The 18,945-nt window shown below is 41.5% G+C and overlaps 1 protein-coding gene across 4 annotated transcripts in view; it reads left to right on the top strand.

Moving 5' to 3' along the window:
* The window catches only part of ADAMTSL1 (ADAMTS like 1), a 903,601-nt gene that overhangs the window by 504,125 nt on the left and 380,531 nt on the right, over window positions 1-18,945 (top strand). The window contains exon 1 of one of the 4 annotated variants that reach the window (XM_059656583.1): window positions 2,108-2,488. The exons of the other annotated variants lie outside the window; for them this stretch is intronic. Coding sequence (XP_059512566.1) covers window positions 2,426-2,488 — 63 coding nt within the window. The 5' untranslated portion in view covers window positions 2,108-2,425. Of the gene's footprint in view, window positions 1-2,107; window positions 2,489-18,945 lie in introns of those variants that run through there. 4 annotated transcript variants of the gene reach the window in all.

The following is an 18,945-nucleotide window of genomic DNA, read 5'->3' as shown; positions in this document are numbered from 1 at the left end:
AGTCAAGAAATGATTTAGAGCTTGACTTAAAAAATATTCTACTGTAAAGTGAGGGTTGTGGTGACCATCTTGCTGTACATTGACATGTCCATCAAAGCCTAAAGAAATCTCTGACTCGACCATCTAGACAATATTTATTTCCAAAGCAGGAAGGAATCTAGACTAGCATATAAGTGGCTACCAGTTATTCTCTTATCATACCAATTTTTTCTATTCTTCTACAAATGGTATTGTACCATTACCATTTTTGCTATTATTCCTTCTCCACCACCTCTTCTGCCCTATTGACCTGCCTCATGAGTGAAGTTTAGGTGTGAGGAGGGAGATAAAATATTCCTTTTTTTTTTTTTTTTATACAGAACTAGTTGGAACTCTACAGCTAGTAACTGATAGAAGAAAAAACCTGGTGGCAGAAAGCTCTAATGTGTAAAAGAGAGAGATGTAACATAGCTTCATAAATGAAAGGTTATTTCAATCAATCCATTTTTAATATGATAAAGACTTCAGATCACACCATTCAAGTATTTTTACAGTTACTCATGAATACTCTTCAGCTTATGAGCCGTCACCAATTTCTGAAAGACTCGCGAAATGAATCTTTGTGAAAGAGAAAAGCACACTTTAGGAACAGAGCCTCTGTGGTATGGATTAGTACTATCCATTTTCCTAGGTGAAGAGAAGGGAAATCCTTGTATGCCCTTGACTTTCCTCACAGGTTAAAAATGGGAATTTTAAAGCTCTGCTGTCTTTAATTGATATATCATAGGAAAAGCCAGTAGCCTGAAGTTGAACAACCTGCTTTTCCTCACCTTTCTGCAAAGCAACACTGCAGATCTGTATATAGGCAGACCTGCCTGTATTCACATGCCTACTATGGCTTCATCAGGTTTTCCATATTTGTGTGTTTCATGCCTCTTGTCGGCATTTTTTTTTTTTATTAACGAAAGGAAAGAACATTAGTCCTAAGTGTCTTCTACCATCTATATATAGCCTATCAAGAGATCTACAAAGGAAAAACTTCCTGGCGACACACCTATGGAAATGTAAGGCCAAGTTTGCTATTTCATTCTTTCAAAAACCCAGTGATTTCCTTAGCAGATAAGGAGAAAGACGTCCTTGTTGGACACTTGACACTTTCCTAAAACTGTAATAAAATCCCCTCTGGTAGAGTGAAATCTTGCTCGCTGGTGGATTAACAGGACTCAGAAGCTTCCTGCCCTTCCCTTGGCCTTGTCATCATTTCACTGCTTGTTAGCACTTCCTCCAGGCTGGGCTGGACCTGGAGGGTCATCTCTCCATCCACTGCAGGAGGGAGAGGAAAAGGAGGCAAAACTCACTTCAGCCTTTTCTGCTGCGTTACAGCAGCTCTGATGAAGGACACGAAGAAGGAGGCTGAAACTGTCGGTTAAAAGGTTTGGGGATTAACTGAGGATTTAATTCATCCTTTTTTTCTCTCCCCTCCTAACCCAGACAGTTGAGAGTTGGCCATGTGTCAAAAGCAGGCTGTTCTTCAACTTCAAATTTCAGTGCCAGTCATCCCTGCCTTTGTTAAGGTCTTCTTTTTAAACGAGTGGATCTAAATTTCTAATTGTGCCTTTAGCCTTAGTAAATCTTGGGTGTTTAAAATTGTCACTTTACAAAGAATCAGCTTCCTTTTTTTTTTTTTTTAGATCAAGTCATTAATACACTAAGTAACTTATGCCACTATTTAGGTTTAGGGAGTAACTTTCAAAAATTTATATAGTCTCCCTTCTCCAAGTCAAGGGGAAAAATAAAGAGCAACTTTATGGAAGCGGAATAAAGCCGTTGTACAGCACACATTTAAAGGGCACATTAAGTCAGGTTTTGTCTATGATTCTCTCCCTTTATGGCATATGTTATATATTGACAGGGATTAAGTTTCTCTCCTGAATGGAACAATACAGTCACAGGGAGCTACTGTACTTTACAAAGCCACAGGCATCAGCACAAGCAAATGGCAAAACAGAAATGTATCTCACAAAGAACTAACCAGGTTAGTTCATAGCACAGGGCTTGGCTTCATCGTCTGCAGTTCTGCATCTTTTGCATTTCTCTCCTGGCTCTGCTGCGCGCTCTGCTCTCCTTTCTTTTTCTTTTTCGTCCTTTTCCCCTTCTTTTTTTGCTCGCACTGTTACACTTTCTCTGTCCCCCTGGCTTTGTTATTCAGCATGTCTGATTAGCAGGAGCCTGATTGGCTGGCTGCCTGCTCCGAGAGAGATTCCATTCAGCTTACCCCCCACCCATCCACCTACCCACCCACCCCTAGTCAGGAAATGTGAGCGGGGCTGATGGAAGCTGATAGGCAGGGCTGGAGTGTTAGCACCAGGACTGGATGTGACAGCAGGCAGAGGAGCACTTAGCAGCTTATTCAGTGTCCGATCCGGATTCCGGCAAGGATCCAAGCATGGAATGCTGCCGTCGGGCAACTCCTGGCACACCGCTCCTCTTTCTGGCTTTCCTGCTCCTGGTAAATGCCTTTTCCTTTTTATACATTGCTATTGCCATTTAGTCTGGGTGCTGTTGGGGTGCCGTGTATGTGTGTGTGTGTGGGGGGGGGGAGGTATATCTTGATCTTCAAACGCCAGGTAAAATAATTTATGTGCTTAAAAAAAAATTCTTTCAGAACTTTAACCCCAACTTCTCAGGCAAAATAAAGTCTGCCAGACGTTGTGGGATCAGTGAGAGGTCTATAATAATATCGAGACACGAACTTTGGGATAGACTGCACAGAGTTTGCGAGCTGGGGACTGTATAAATGATGGTGTGTATGCTTGGAATTTGGATGACAGATCACTCACTCACTGCTGTGTTCCTGGAATTTTTTGAAGGATGGGCTATGAGGGGCTTTCCCCCACTGCCGTTAGGAACTCTTTTCCCTCTGTGAGCATGTGCTGCGGAACCAGGTAAAAGAGGGAACGAGCGCCTCTTTGCAGCCAACCCAGATTATAGCTCATAATTACTCCAAGTCATGTATGGATACAAGTTAATGCTGCTATTTATGAATTGAGGATTATGGTCTTTGATCTCAGATCTGCTTTTGAAGAAGAAGAAAATGCTGACTTTCTGTACGGCTGCTCTCCATAGTCGCAGTGATAAGATGCTCTGCTCTGGAACACCAGCACACTCTGCATTTTTGACTCAAAGTAAATGTTCCATTGTGACTCATACTTGGTTTTATGGGCAGAAAATGAACATTTACTGTCCAAAAAAAATCTACACTCAAAATATTAATAGCAATGCACATTTTTTAAACCAGAGTGTTCTGGGCAGGCAGCTTAGTAAACCTCATCTGAAGGTTTCATTCCAAAATTTGCACACACTGATTCCAAACAAACGTGATTGTAGCTCTCCCTGTGACATTTATGGATGCCCACACTTCCTCAGGAGGCAACAAGGCCAGGGGGGGACAAGGTAAACAGGCAGCGAATTATGTAGGTTGCATTGATTTGTCAATGGTGAAGGACTGTTTTGTTCTGATTACACTCTGACAAATTTGATCTGCACTATAATTATGAAGAAGGGAAGTAAGCCATTTGGTACAAATTGAAGATTCATCAGATAGAGTAATCAGACAGTGATTAACAATTTTATACATTTCCACTTATTTGCATCATTGTCGCCAAGAAATCATAATGCTACATTGCAAAGGCTGTAAATATAGAAATGTATTTTTAAGATTTCTTGAAAATTTAAAGGAAAACTGAATTTTAGGCATGAATGGACTGAAGTTTTAGCTGTTTGGAGGAATATAAAAAGCAGAATGCCTAGGTGTGCTTTATGACTACTGAAGCAAGCAATTTATGAAAGGTGTCTCATTTTTTCCATATGGGATGTGTTACTTACATACACACCATTAGGTTGCCTCGTCTTTTTTTTCTTTGTGATTTTTTAAAAGTATGTGTTATGTTCCCATCTAATTATATCATAAAGCAAATTACCAGTACACATTACTTTTTTGGTATCTTCCATATGAAGTATGATCTCATTTTACATTGGAAAAAAACTTTCCCATTCAGAAATAGATTGTTTTGTTACTACCCATTTGGTAAATGCATTATATCCCTCTTTGATATCTTGACTATTCATATGTGTATTTGAGCACATAATGAGACTTATTTCAGGTTTTAAACATAAAACATATTTTGTTTCAATTACAATAATTGTATTGAGGATAAAATGAAATCAAATCCAGGTTTGTTTCATAACTGTATTTAAATGAACAGGGGTCCTGAGAGTTATGGTAGAAAAAAAAGAGAACTGGCATGTGCCAAGATACGCCCCTGTGCCGGGTACTGTGTGTCTGAAAGGGCCAAACACTAGGCCGGTGGTTTGAAAAGCATTACAAAGCATCCACACAATAAACTTGCAAATAAGACATTTTAAAACCCATTTTAGAGATAAGGAAATAAGCTTATATTTGAGTCCCCAAATCAACACGTAACGGAGAACAGAACTTGTTTGCTTTTTACTGTGGTTATAAATTATGTAGTAATGATGGAATCAATGGCATATGTTGATCTTTGGACTTTGAGATACGTGGGCTTTTTGCATCATCTTGGCCATTAAAGATGTGTACAATATTATGCACAGTTGTTACATTTGCTCATTAACTGCCTCCTTTAGCTTTGTAGCCAAAATTAAATTACTGGCCTAAATGAAGGTAACCTTTAGACTGATCTTTAGTTGACTTAGAACTAGAAGTGTGACATTGTCAACTCAACCCTCAGTCTAGATCAGCCGTGGGCAAACTACGGCCCGCGGGCCGGATCCGGCCCATTTGAAATGAATAAAACTATTGGAAAAAAAAGACCGTACCCTTTTATGTAATGATGTTTACTTTGAATTTATATTAGTTAACACAAACACTCCATCCATGCTTTTGTTCCGACCCTCCGGTCCAGTTTAAGAACCCATTGTGGCCCTCGAGTCAAAAACTTTGCCCACCCCTGGTCTAGATAGAGAAATTGAACTGGTTGCCTTGTATTTTTTTTTTCTGTAGTTCTTTTATACAAGAGTCTGTCTACTCTTAGAATTAATTTAAGCAATTTTGAAAGATCCCTTTAACTTAGTTGGAAAACACTCTGTTTTAGCGGCAAGCCAGTTTCTACTTCAAAACAGCCTTCATATCACTGGCAGTTGAATCATCCGTATCATGCCTTGCTTCGTGTGTACAAACCTTGAATGTGGTTCACCAAAGCCCTTTTTATCTGGAGCATTGTTCCTGAGAGAATGCAGTCCCTGTGTCTATTGTATGTCATTTAGGTTACCACCCATACTTTCATGCAAAGCTCATACACCATAGACTTAATTTTTATTCTGGACACAATAGGACAGTAGTACTGACCAAAAGGTTTTCATCCTGATATTCAGGTCAAATGAAGCCACATAACCCAACTTTCCACATCTTCCTACCCTGCTTTCCTTTTTCATTCTCCTTTTCTTTTTTGTCCCAATTGTTTAGCTCAAAAGGAATGTGCCAGAAACCATGACCAGCCATTGACATATGTGTCCATCCAAACTTGAAGTCAAATCACTTCTTGTCAGAAAGGCATTTAACCAAATTTGCATTTGCTTTTTGTTTCTTTTAAGTGGTTTTAAGCTCTTTCGCCTGCTATTGTGGGAGTTGCAAGAGTAACACTCAGAATTATAATAAAGTACATGTGTTTTCCTGTTGAATTTCTTTTTCTTCTCTGCACTAATTTATACATGGAAACTAGTCAAACACAATAGCCCATTCCCTTCAGTCACTCTGGCACTCTCCTCCACTATTATCTAAGTGGATCTATCTTGGATGGCTAGAAGCACCATTAGCTTGTGGAATGAATGTTAAATCCCTTATTTACAGCAGACTGTGGTCTGCTCCAATAAGAGGTGTGTGTGTGTGTGTGTGTGTGTGTGTGTGTGTGTGTACAAACACCTTTTTATATATATTGTTTATTATCATGTCTAGATTGTCTTTAAATCAAACTTAAGGATTTTTTTACATAAATCTGCAAAACAGTGAGGCATTTCTTTTAACATTATTTTCTTCGTGTTTTTGCAAAGTTTCTTGTCTAGACATGGTCAGCTGCATTTTTGTTTTCTCAGGCTTCTGTTTTTAGTGTCTGGTCTGTTCAGGACCACTTTCTGGTCTCCGTTATTATTTTCATGTGAACCAGTTCTATTGCTTTATATAAGTTGAGGCAAGTATGTCCAATAGTGGTCACTAGTGAACTACAAAAGAATCCTATTACACCAGGAATTTTCTTCCTTGAAAAACGACATGGATTTTGAAGACTTGTGAGAGAATGAATAAATGAATGTACCCGTGCATTTCAGTAAGTGGTAACACATATTGATTCCCCTTTATCAATATGCATGAGTAAGCTACAAAGCACTTCTCTAGCATGTCATGGGGTAGGCTGTTACTTAAACTTAGGAGCAGCACAAACTTTAACCTTATATCCTTATAACAAAATTGAAGGAGATTTAATTCGTGCAATTTTAATCAGTAAAGTGTGGTTAACCCTTAGACTTGGAACTCATTTTTTTAACCCAGTTTACATTGGTGCATTTGGCACAGGATTTATATTTGGATGAGACGTGATCTGGTGTTTTGATTCTCCCTTTTATAATAGCTTAATCAAAATATAATTTAAAGCTATTTCAGGAAAAGATACAGTGACCTGTGAATTTCTGCATTTTCTGCAACAACTAGTAGAGTATCTCGTGTATATATAGGCATCATAACTGTTGTTGAACTAAATTAAGAGAAGAAAGAACTTACAGAGACTATCACACAGCTCACTAATTCTCCACATACATATTTGGTGTTTTCTAACTTGATATGTATAGTTCAGTTTCTTTGGTCCCGTGATAACTCTGCTTTGAATGTGTCTATTTCAGGTTCCAGGGCTGATTATTTAAGTTTCTCCCATCTAATTATTTAAGTTTTATTCTACCCTCCCCTCATTATACATAGTATATGGGTTCCTGTGTTCTCATGAGCAGGGTGACTCAAAAGAGACCTCTTCATAGCATGAAAAGCACAGTCTTTTTTTTTTAGTGAGAGCATTCCTTGAATCATCATGAGTAACCTACTGGTTAATTGTGATGAGATAATGGCAGGAAAATGTGTCTAAATTAAGTTTTGCAGTCTTGCCATTTTCACTAACTTTTTTTCTTCTAGAGAGCTGGCTTCAGACTTTATGTTTTCACCAGAATGAGACAAGTCCATGTCATTTTCTGTCTACATCATAACAACCATACCATGTGGTTGAATTTCGGCTTGATTGGCAGTACTGGCTCATGAGCGGCTTAGGACTGGCATACCAGGGGTGATCTCAGTCCTAAAGGATCCTAATTGAAATAGGCCAGCACAGCTGTGTGGGGAGCCTGCCTGCTAACTGGGGTGAGCTGTCGCTATCAACCCCTTCTTTCCATGAGCTCAAAAATAAATGACTAAACCTCCCCCAATTCCCGAACTTCAAGCCTGAAACCTACACTGAATAAAGCTTAACTGTTCTGGTTTCCCCTCTCCGGGACTTTGCTAACTGCAGTGCCCAGCATGTAAGCCCATGAGACGTTTTCTGGCCATGCCATGACGATGTCCCGACGGTAGTAGTCTGTAGCCAGCAATGACCTCTGGCTTTATATGTGTTGTATTTCCAGAAGCTCAGTATTTATAAATCAGTTGGGATATTTTCCCATATTTATTAATAGTCTCTATTTCAGTCATAGAAATAGATCTTATCTCATTTAACCTTCATTAGAAGAAGTACTGTAATTTCTCTATTGGACTACCCCCACCCCAAATTCCACCATGTATAGGCAGCATTTAATAATTGTTTTTCGGAAGCATAAATACTTCATTGTATTCTCCATAATATTTTTAATTGTAACTTCTCATTCTTGTGCTTCCTTGCATTTATCGCTGACTTTCTGAATCTCCTATTGTGCTTACATGTCTGTCTACTCCACAAAGATGTGGGGGACAACAGAAGGAATGACTTGTTCCTCCCACTCCTCTCAGGATGTCTGGTCATTAGATCCCAATAAATGTTTTTTAATGAATGAATGGGTGGATGAGTAAGAATGACTTGGCAAAAGAAGGTGAAAAGAAAAGAAAATACTTGTAAAAAGGGAAAATGTGAACATCCATCTCACAATATGAAGCATTTCACTAATTCTGATGTTGGTAGGACCAAGTCAACAATCCTAATAAATTTCAAGGTGAAGACATTTATTTTGTTTTTCTCTCTCTCTTAAACACATACATCCACACAATGAATAGCAATTGATCAAGAATCTCTTCTGCTGTTGTTAATTAGAATGAATTTTGCATGTTTCATATCTTTTATAATTCATTTAGTTTTCAAGTATTTTTTTTATGAAATTGACCCTCAGAAAGAAAATGACATTTACATTAGCCACAGTTTTATAAAATTGGAAGGTAGTTATAAACTCTAATTTTAGCAGAGATAATGCTATGGAGTTACAAAAACTCATTTCTTTTTACTACTTGGCACAGGATAAACTGTATTTTCTAGCCTTCCCTGTGAGTGGATAGAGCAATATGATTGAGTTCTGGCCTACGGATTATAGTTAGACATGAAATATGGCACTTCTAGGCCTGGCATCTCTCATGTAACCCTCTAAGCACCAAACACTCTCTTTTCCTGCCTGCTGGATGCAGAGAATTCAGTAAAGAACTTCAAGAGAGTAGGGAATGGCAAAGCCACCAAATCGAAAGCCTCAGTCCCTGAATGACTACATGGAGCAGAACCCCAACCCGCCACCCTCATAGAGGCACATCTATGAACATTCATTTAACCATGAGCAAGAAATAGACCTTTGTTGTGTTAAAACACTGAGAATTGCGGGTAGGTGTTATTTATTAAACTAAAAACCTTTTCAAGTAACATATGCTTCTAATTTAGATGATAAGCAGGCTAGTACTCATTAATATATAAGTACTGATACTACTTTCAATATATTAGGCAGGAAAATTGAAATAAGATGCCAAGTTATCCTAATGGCAATTCAATCTGTGTAGCTTGCATCTTATCACAGACCCAGAATGTGCTGAGTACTGGGGGCTGTATATGTGCCAGCACTGCAGGAAAAACAGGAAAAATGGGTTCACATCCATTTTTTAAACATGGGGTCCAGGAGCGAGTGGAGGAGTAATAAATGAAGAGAGGAACCAAGAGAGCAGGACTGTGGTAAACAGCTGGAGTCTGGACTCCTGGCATCTCTCATGTAACCAGCAGAGCCGGACCAACCAACCTGGTCAAGGACACAGAACCACACAGACCCAGGGGGCAGTCAAAGGAAACAAGAAAAGATACCAAGAGGCAAACACAAGCCCAACACCAAAGCAGTTCCAGAGGCAGATGTCAGAAACTCAAGGAGTGAACATGGACAGAGAGGAAAACAGACTCACACCCAAAGAAAGCAAATGTTTCACATAGCAGCATGTGAAGTAAAATGTACTTTTGAAGTATACTTAGTCTCAAACTATCTTTGGTACATTTTTCTAGAGGTCACACTAATTTTAATGTGTAACCATCTGGGCTGTAGCACTGATTCCATCTCTGTGATCCAGTCACATAGCTCACTCCAACTTCTGTCCACTCATCACGCACTGTTGCCCATCCCACCGAACTCTCCAGGGTGCCGTGAGAGGCAAATCAGCATTAGATGTTGAAGTTTTTGTAAACTTCAAAGTACTGTGAAACTTAAAGAGATTACTTTAATTCATGTAAAAATCATTTCTCTGTCACCGGCTGTATACCCAACACAAAGTCAAGCCCCATGGAAGATAGATGAAGACTCAGTCCTTGTAACTGGGCATTGAGTTGTCAGAGTTATTTTTTAAATATTTCGAAAAACTCTTCCATAGGCAGTGGTCCTATGATGAATATTATTATTTTCAGTTGTCCCTCAAAAAGGCTCATCTAGTAACTTGTCTGTTCCTGCATTGACTCTATCTTTTTTTAATTCTCTTATTCATGTGTAAATGTAAATTATGGCTCCTACAGATTACTAATGTGCTATTTTTATGGATATTATCAGTCGCTATTTGACTTCAAACATTATTTTTTCCCCAACTTCCATAGTTCATAATATCAATTTGTGCAATAGAACACATTAGAATAGTTTATTTTATTATTTTTATTTTTGTGAGTTTATTTGAGCTAATCTTTTAGTCAACAATTTCTGGGAAGCAAAATCTCAACAGATTGAGATAATGCTCCTAGAATAGTCTCTTAGGTAAGATAAATTACTTATTGAAAAATTATTCTCAAAGCAAATTGTTATCATTGTGAAAATTACCATTAATTATGTGTGACCATTATCTAGAGCAGCGGTTCTCAACCTGTGGGTCACGACCCCTTTGGGGGTCGAACGACCCTTTCACAGGGGTCACCTAAATACATCCTGCATATCAGATATTTACATTATGATTCATAACAGTAGCAAAATTACAGTTATGAAGTAGCAACGAAAATAATTTTATGGTTGGGGGTCACCACAACATGAGGAACTGTATTAAAAGGTCGCGGCATTAGGAAGGTTGAGAACCACTGATCTAGAGAGTTTCCATCTGTCCCGTTGTCATTGGAGCATTGTGCTGGTGGACTTCAATCTAACATAGTTTTCACTACATTGTGCGTACTTTGTAATAACTGAACCATGACAAAAGACCAAGCATATTCCATTTGACATTATATTTCTGTGAGTGAAGTTATTATAGTAGGTTGCATCTCCCTTCCTCAAGTACATTTTACTCTAAAGTTCTCATTAAAAATAAGTTAATTACAATAAAACCCAAAAGGCCTTGTGCATGGAAAGGGGGGATAGTGGAGAGAAAGGAAATAGTAGAAAAATCACACGTGTGAGCATACGCCATTTATAATGCAGGAGATTTATTCCACTTCTGAGGCAAGAAATTGCAGGACTCTAATAGTTTCACCACCTGTGAATTATTTGGGTGCACCTCATAAGCGGGTTCTTTCTTCTATTTGTTTAAAGAAATAGGTGGTATGTTCGCCAATTCTACACTACATTAATTTTCACAGAGTTTCCATTTTCATCTTCATTGCTTTTTCAGATTTTTTTCCAAACCTTCTGCCATTCTTCAACTAAAGCTTTGGGTATTTTCCCCTTCAATTTTTGTCCGGGGACTTTGTCTGAGTCAATTCAGTCTGTTGGCATCCATGTTGGGGCAAAGGAGGGAAGGATTGTGATAGCCCTAGATATCCTGACATAAACTCCAAGAGCCCTAAAGAAATGAGACAGGAAATTATGAGCAACCGATAATCAATTCAAACTGTCCAATAAAATAAATACACCTGACTTTGTTCTCAGAGTAAGGTATGGCAGGGTGTCCGGTTTCTTAGCCTACTTTGCCACCTGTAATCTCAGCCACTATTTGAAGTCTGCCAGAGTATTGTTCAAATATTGTACTTCATCAGTACAACCAGAACTGAAAAAGGGTCATGGAAACTATAAGCACTCCTACTGTTCAGGTGCTGAAGTGAGACTTAGAGGAAAATTTTTGGTTTTTTTTAGAAATAGTCTGTTTTTTCATTATGTTTGTTATAACCATTGGTCATTCACATCTAATATAATTTCCCTCATGTGCCACACACTTTTACTTTGGGGCTTGTAGCTGGTCTGAGATAAGAAACACACATTGAAATTACTGTTACAGAGTTCGTGTAAATGACATTTGGGATCTCGGGACATAGATTCATAGTGTTTTAGAAGTAAACGGCCTATTCGAAGTAGCATAAAATGTGAGTCAGTTGACTGTGATACCTTTGAAGGCAGGAGTTTGGTTTTATTTTTGTCGTGGATCTCTTTATATCCCTAGTACCAGGCAAAAAGTTGAATATGAATAATTTAATTGCCTAGTCCAGCCCCTTTCGTTTACAGGTAATTGAATTTAAAATATAAAGAAATTTGAGATGTATTTGCCCGGAACACCTAGTAGGTAGGATCCAGATCCTGGAAGCTGTATCTCTTTCCTTGGAGTCTGTACTCCTTTGAACAAAGAGTTTATTATCTTTCTGTTATACTGTGTGGACTCCATAAGAGCCAGGCGAGCTGGCCTTGGTAGAGCAAGGTTGAAATGTTGAAATGTCACACACAGAAGAAACAACGGAACCAACAAAGCTGATGAAAAAATCATCTTGAGTTAAAACTCAGCGATCATTGTTGGTTTATAAACCTCAGAGCGACCTGGCAAAACAGGGGACTGAAGTATGTAAAGCGTGTCTCTCGCCCTAGACCAGTGATGGCGAACCTTTTGAGCTCAGCGTGTCAGCATTTTGAAAAACCCTAACTTAACTCTGGTGCCGTGTCACATATAGAAATTTTTTGATCTTTGCAACCATAGTAAAACAAAGACTTATATTTTTGATATTTATTTTATATATTTAAAAGCCATTTAACAAAGAAAAATCAACCAAAAAAATGAGTTTGCGTGTCATAGGTTCGCCATCACTGCCCTAGACTGTGCCGTGTCAATAGGCTTCATTTCCATAGCTTTTCATATCAGTGAAAAATCTTGGTGATAGATATGTGAGAATAACTTCATGCTGGATATTGCACATCATAGGTCTCCAAGAAGTATTCACTTCCTTCCAGCTGTGCAAAATAGCATATTTATTGAGAATCTGCTATGTGTGAGGCACCGAGTATACCATGTTGACTAAAACAGACAGGATTCTAAAGATAGGTCTTTTATTAAAAAATATGTTTTTATTAATTTGAGAGAGAGGAAGGGAGAAGGATGGAGAGATTGAAACATTAATCAGCTGCTCCCCACCCCCAGGGGATCAAGCTCACAACACAGGCATGTACCCTGACTGGGAATAGATCCAGTGGCCTCTTGGTTCATGGGTCAGTGCTTAACCACTGGGCCACACTGGCCGGGCAAGATGGGTCTTTTCTACATATAATATTCGAAAGCACTTGGGACAGGGGAGGAGAGAAGAGGAGGAATTAATTGGCCAGTACTTTCCATTGGTTTTATGTTGCTGTCATGATATTATTTTCTTTAAACTGTATATTTAAGTATTGCTGATGTAAGGGTTCTCTGCCTAAAGAAATAGACACATTAATTCATTATTTATAGTGATTCAAGAAAGAATGTGTTAGAAAAACTCTAAAACTCTAAAGATTTATATTTAAGGTCACTCTTTCAAGTTATGCCTTTTTTTTTTTCAGGAATCCTCTTTTTCAGTAATACTGAAACCTAAGCTTAATGAATGTATTACGTTGTCTCTGTTTATTTGATACTTAAACACCTGTCTTTTCTGTTGTAGTTTGCTTAAGTAGTGAAACCTTTAAACCAGCCCCTCATTCAAGAGAATAAAGGGCCTCGGTAGCCTATGGAACACTAATGGAAGCAGGGTTTTCCTGAAAAGGTTCAGCTCACTCTGTGGAACCATTAGTATGTAGGACTTTTACAATCTCTGAGCATCATCCTGGTCAGCCATCAGCGTGTTCTCAGCTCTCTGCTAGGAGGGACTCTGATTTTCCAACACTTCCGCCAGGTCTCTGTTACTAACCCCAGCCTACCTCAATCCAAGGCAGACGTTATTTCCCCGGAAGTGCCACTTGGCTAACTTCAGCCCAGCAGTGCTGGGACTCACGCCAGTGGGACTGTTATGGCTGTGGACTCAGGATCTTGATTTTGAGAACCCCATTTATGTTCACTTCAGAGTTCTAGATTATTGAGAGCAGTGACTCCCGGACTTTTAGATTTAACAGGCCATTAAAATTTCAAAAGTAACAAAGACATGTTTGTAAATAGGCAGGAAGTATGGAAAATCGATACGAAGCTTCATTTTTTTTATTTGTTGAGACAGTAAAATAAAGTTCTATTATCATAGTTGTACAAATCTATAGCTATACTAATAAAGGGTAATATGCTAATTAGACTGGACAACCTTTCGGATGTCCTCCCTGACAAAGCCTGGCCCCGGCGAAGCTGCCCGTCGGCGGTCCCGGGCAACTGCGGCAGCGGCCCAGGCAAAGCTGGTCGCCCATAGTCCCCTGCAGCTGCAGCTGGCCTGGGCAAAGCTGGCCCGGATCCCGGGTGCCTGCAGCCGACCAGAGACAGAAGCCCAGGTCCCGGGTGCCTGCAGCCAGCCAGAGACAGAAGCCCAGGTCCCGGGTGCCTGCAGCCAGCCAGAGACAGAAGCCCAGGTCCCGGGTGCCTGCAGCCAGCCAGAGGAGGAGGGAATCCTGGGTCCCGGGTGTGGGGCTGAGGCAGAGGTGGTTAGAGGTGATCAGGCCAGCAGGGGAGCAATTAAGGGTGATCAGGCAGGCAGGCAGAGGTGGATAGGGACGATTAGGTAGGCAGAGGTGGTTAGGGGCAATCAGGCAGGCAGAGGTGGTTAGGGATGTGATCAGGCAGGCAGGCAGGCAGGCAGGCGAGCAGTTAGGAGCCAGCGGTCCCATATTGCGAGAGGCATGTACGACTGCCGGTTTAGGCTCGATCCCACAGGGGTCCGGCCTAAACCGGCAGTTGGACATCCCCCGAGGGGTCCCAGATTGGAGAGGGTGCAGAACGGGCTGAGGGACTGCTCCCCTCCGCCCCGAATTTTGTGTACCAGGCCTAAGTGGCTGAATGACTGGTTGCTGTGACATGCACTGACCACCAGGGGGCAGACGCTCAATGCAGGAGCTGCCCCCTGGTGGTCAGTGAACTCCCACAGCCAACCTCCCACTGCCAGCCACGGTCCCTCCCCCCAGCCGGCCAACCTCCCATGGTCCCTCCCCTCGGCTGGCCTCTCCCCCCAACCCCCTCTGATTGGCCCTGATCACAGGCCAGGCTAAGGGACCCCACCTGTGCATGAATTTGTGCACCGACCCTCTAGTATAATTGTAATAGTTAATGCTATAGAGAGTGCTTGCTTCAATGTGAGATGCACTCTACATATATAAATTATCTAATTGTCATAGCAACCCCATGGAGTAGTTATAACTATTCTCCTCATTGTGCAGATGATGAAACTGAGGCACAGAGAGACTGCATAATATGCTGCAGGTTGATCAGCTAGTGCAGATTCCAACACAGGTAGCTAGCATTCATTCTGATCCCAGCTCTGCCTTGTTGTTTCATGGCTGCAAATTAAAGGCTATTTGAATAAGCCAGAAGTTTCAAGTATGTCATGTCAGAGGGAAATCTAACTCAACACATCTAGCTTTATGAGAAACTAACCGGTATCCTTATTTTCCTCTTTATTTCCTCTTTGTGTCAGTGAAAACTTCGTCACGGACTGGTATGCCCGATACTTTCCTTGGGACACAAAGAGATACGACACGGTCATAAATAACACCCAGGAAACTCACTGATTCTAAACAAAGTTTTAAAAGATAACACAGAAGATGAGTGGAGGAAATAAGGTGCTGAAGTGGTACAAAGAAGGATACGGGGGAGGGAAGCCGGTATCTATTGTCTGCAGTGTCCAAGGCTCTGGACTAAGCTCAGAGTAACTTGGCCTTGAGGTGGGTCACTGCAGGTAACACGAAAGAAGGGACATGTAAAGTGAGTCAGGTCCGATGGAGGTTCACCCTGCAGACAGAGAAAGAAAGGGGATCTTCCAGGCAGAGGCACCTGCATGGGCAGAGGCACAGAGGAAGGAAGGAAGGAAGGGGATGTAGGAACGCTGAGTAAATCCCAGTGGCTGGGGTGTGCACGCCATGCCCAGGGGCTTTGGGCCAAGCTTGTGTTTAGAAAGACTGCTGTGGTGAACACGGAGGCCCCAAGACAAGAAAGCCGGTTAGAAGATGCTTGCTCCTCTCCTGGTGAGGTGCCATGAAGGCAGCAGCAGTGACAGAGAAGAGAGGACAAGCCTATATATATATACATGGAGGCCTGGTGCACAAAAATTTGTGCACTCAGGGGGGTCCCTCAGCCCGGCCTGTGCCCTCTTGCAGTCTGGGACCCCTCAGGGGATGACCACCTGCTGGCTTAGGCCCACTCCCCGGGGGATTGGGCCTAAGATGGCAATCAGACATCCCTCTGGCAGCTTGGCAGCCCTCGGGGGATGTCCACTTGCCAGCGGGGAGCAGGCCTAAACTGCAGTCGGACATCCTTAGTGCTGCTGAGGAGGCAGGAGAGGCTCCCACCACCACAGCTGTACTGGCAGCCATCAGCCTGGCTTCAGGCTGAGCAGAGCTCCTCCCATGTGAGAGTGCCCTGACCACCAGAGGGCAGCTCCTGCATTGAGCGTCTGCCCTCTGGTGGTCAGTGTGTGTCATAGTGACCAGTCATTCCCAGTCTTTCTGCTGTTAGGGTCAGTTTGCATATTACCCTTTTACTATATAGGATAGAGGCCTGGTGCACGGGTGGGGGCCGGCTGGTTTGCCCTGAAGGGTGTCCTGGATCAGGGTGGGGTTCCCGCTTGGGTGCCTGGCCATCCTGGATGAGGGGATGATGGCTGTTTGCAGCTGGTCACACCCCCTTCAGGGTGGGGGTCCCTACTGGGGTGCCTGGCCAGTCTGGGTGAGGGGCTGAGGGCCATTTTCAGGCTGGCGGGTGACTGAAGCTCCCAACCGCTCCTTTTTTTCTTTTTTTTTTTTATTCTGGGATTTATTTACCTTCTATGGCTGTCACTGGAGCTGAGAGCTGACTTTAGCTCCGAGGCTCAGCTCCAGCTCTGAGGCCTCGGCTGCTGAAAGCAGGTTTCTGGGATTTGTTTGGCTTCTATAATTGAAACACTGTTGCAACTCCAGCTTTGAGGCCCGGCTGGCTGAAAGCAGGTTTCTGGGTTTGTTTAGCTTCTATAATTGCAACATTGTTTCTTAGAATGCAGCTCAGCGGCCGACAGCGGCAGGCGGGGAACCTTGGCTTCCTCCATCACTGGAGCAAGCAAGCCTCCTGTTCGCTTCAGCTGCCTGGCTGCTGGCCACCATCTTTGTTGGCAGTTAATTTGCATATTGCCCTTATTAGCCAATGGGAAGCGTGTCGGAGGTATAGTTAATTATCATGTTTGTCTATTATTAGATAGGATATATATATATATATATATATATATATATATATATATATATATATATACAGCCACAAAGTTCTGTGCAGGAAAAATTCCTTGGTGTTATATCTCCCAGCCTCAGAGACTCTCCAAACGCCAGCTTTGTGCTGGGCTCTTTAGGCCCCACTGTAGGCACACAGCCTGCGCCTGGCACTGAGTAGGTGCTCCAGTGTTTGCTGAATGAATGTGTGAAGGAGTGAATACTTTTCTTGAAGGCCTCCTCGTTCGAAATTATGACATACAGTCAGAGATTTTGTTTTTTCCCCCACATCATGGCAGCATATGTATCAGTATCCTAAAGAGTTAAGAGCTTTCTGTCTCTCTCTCAGGAAAGAGTGAATACAGGCCCAACCCTTCTACAGAGATTGCCACACGATGTGACCTAACTTTTTAGTCACTCTCAGTCAACCTTTCAAAAAATAGGGGCTATTTCCAGCAGGCACTGCTGTGCTTTTGGGGAAGCTTTGCCATCCCCATGGATCACAGAGCCCATACACGGGGACATTTGGGGAGCTTAAGTGAATATTGTGATCAGAGAATGCAGTGTTTTCCTGTGGTGGTTTATCTGTTTTCTCACCACACCGCGCCCTATTCAGCTCTTCAGATTCATGTCATGGTTATGACTCTTTGCATGGGAAGCCAGCAAGGAGTAACTTTGCCCCAGTACTCGCAGCGCGCCACATGATCTAATATGGCCTCCACATGTACGTTCCCTTTGAAAGCAGCTGAAACCCCAATAAAAGGTGCAGCCTTGAAAGTCTAAATTCAAGTGAGCTGCCCCAATGAAATATTAATTGTGGTCTTCAGAAAATAATCAAGCCATATCCAAAATTTATAAATTCATTATTTTATATTAAAAATACAGTGTGACCCCCAAAAGACCCCCCCAGGTTTATTAAAGATAGTGTGAGTTAAATGTCACATATCTATTTTTTAATGTTTCCCTTTATGAATCCAAATGCTAAGGTCAGATTTTTAATCAGGCATTGGAATCCTGTGGGTCTCTGATTTCTTCATTTCCTAATTATATGAATAGTCTCCAATGTGCACGTAGCTCTTTACTCAGCATTAGTACAAAATTGATTATAGCTTGGCCTCACCTCATAAAGTACATTTGCTTTGGAACAGCATCAAACAGGTATTTGTTTGAAATCATATGGTCCTTCTGACTTTCATTCTAATTTTGGACACCTACCACTTTAACTCTCTTTCCTCCATCCCCCAAGTTGACTGCGCATGACATAAAAATCCCTTCGGACTTAGTGGAGGGCGGGGGAGGGGAATGTGATGTTCAGTCTTCTCCACTGTGCCAAGTACTGAGCTATTTGTTGATGGACGTTACCTCAGATCAGCCTTACCACAACCCATTTCACAGATAAGAAATCTGAGCACCCAAACCTAAAGGGCGGTGTGAATTCCTCTACTTTTAGTGTATGTGTGTTCAATTTTCTTAGCAAACAAATCATATTAAAATATGCAGTACAGACTACTTTCCATGTTGCTGGAACTATGTTATTTGGACTCTGTCAGCAGGAGCCTCCCCAACGTGCTGAGTGATTTCCACAGTTTCAGAACCAAGTTCATTAGAGTTCACTGCTTGTACCGTATTTCATCGATCCTGAGATACACAACTTATTTTCTCTTATTTTAGAAGTTTGGATGCATGTTATAATTGATAGCAGGTCACAGTGTAATGGGTGGCTTTCTGTTATTCTTCATGGCACATAAAATAATGTGACTTCATTCTATGGCATCTTGGGTTCTGTGAAATACGGTGTCAGGGTCTTTCCCATATCTAACCAATGGAAGCAAAGGTGGCTTGAGATTCAGAGGCAGAAATACGATGTATGGACTTCTCTCCTTCCTCCTCCAGCCATTCACCATCCAC

This window comes from Myotis daubentonii, chromosome 11 (assembly GCF_963259705.1).
Source record: "Myotis daubentonii chromosome 11, mMyoDau2.1, whole genome shotgun sequence".
NCBI lineage: Eukaryota > Metazoa > Chordata > Mammalia > Chiroptera > Vespertilionidae > Myotis > Myotis daubentonii.
This window is presented reverse-complemented; position numbering and strand designations above follow the sequence as displayed.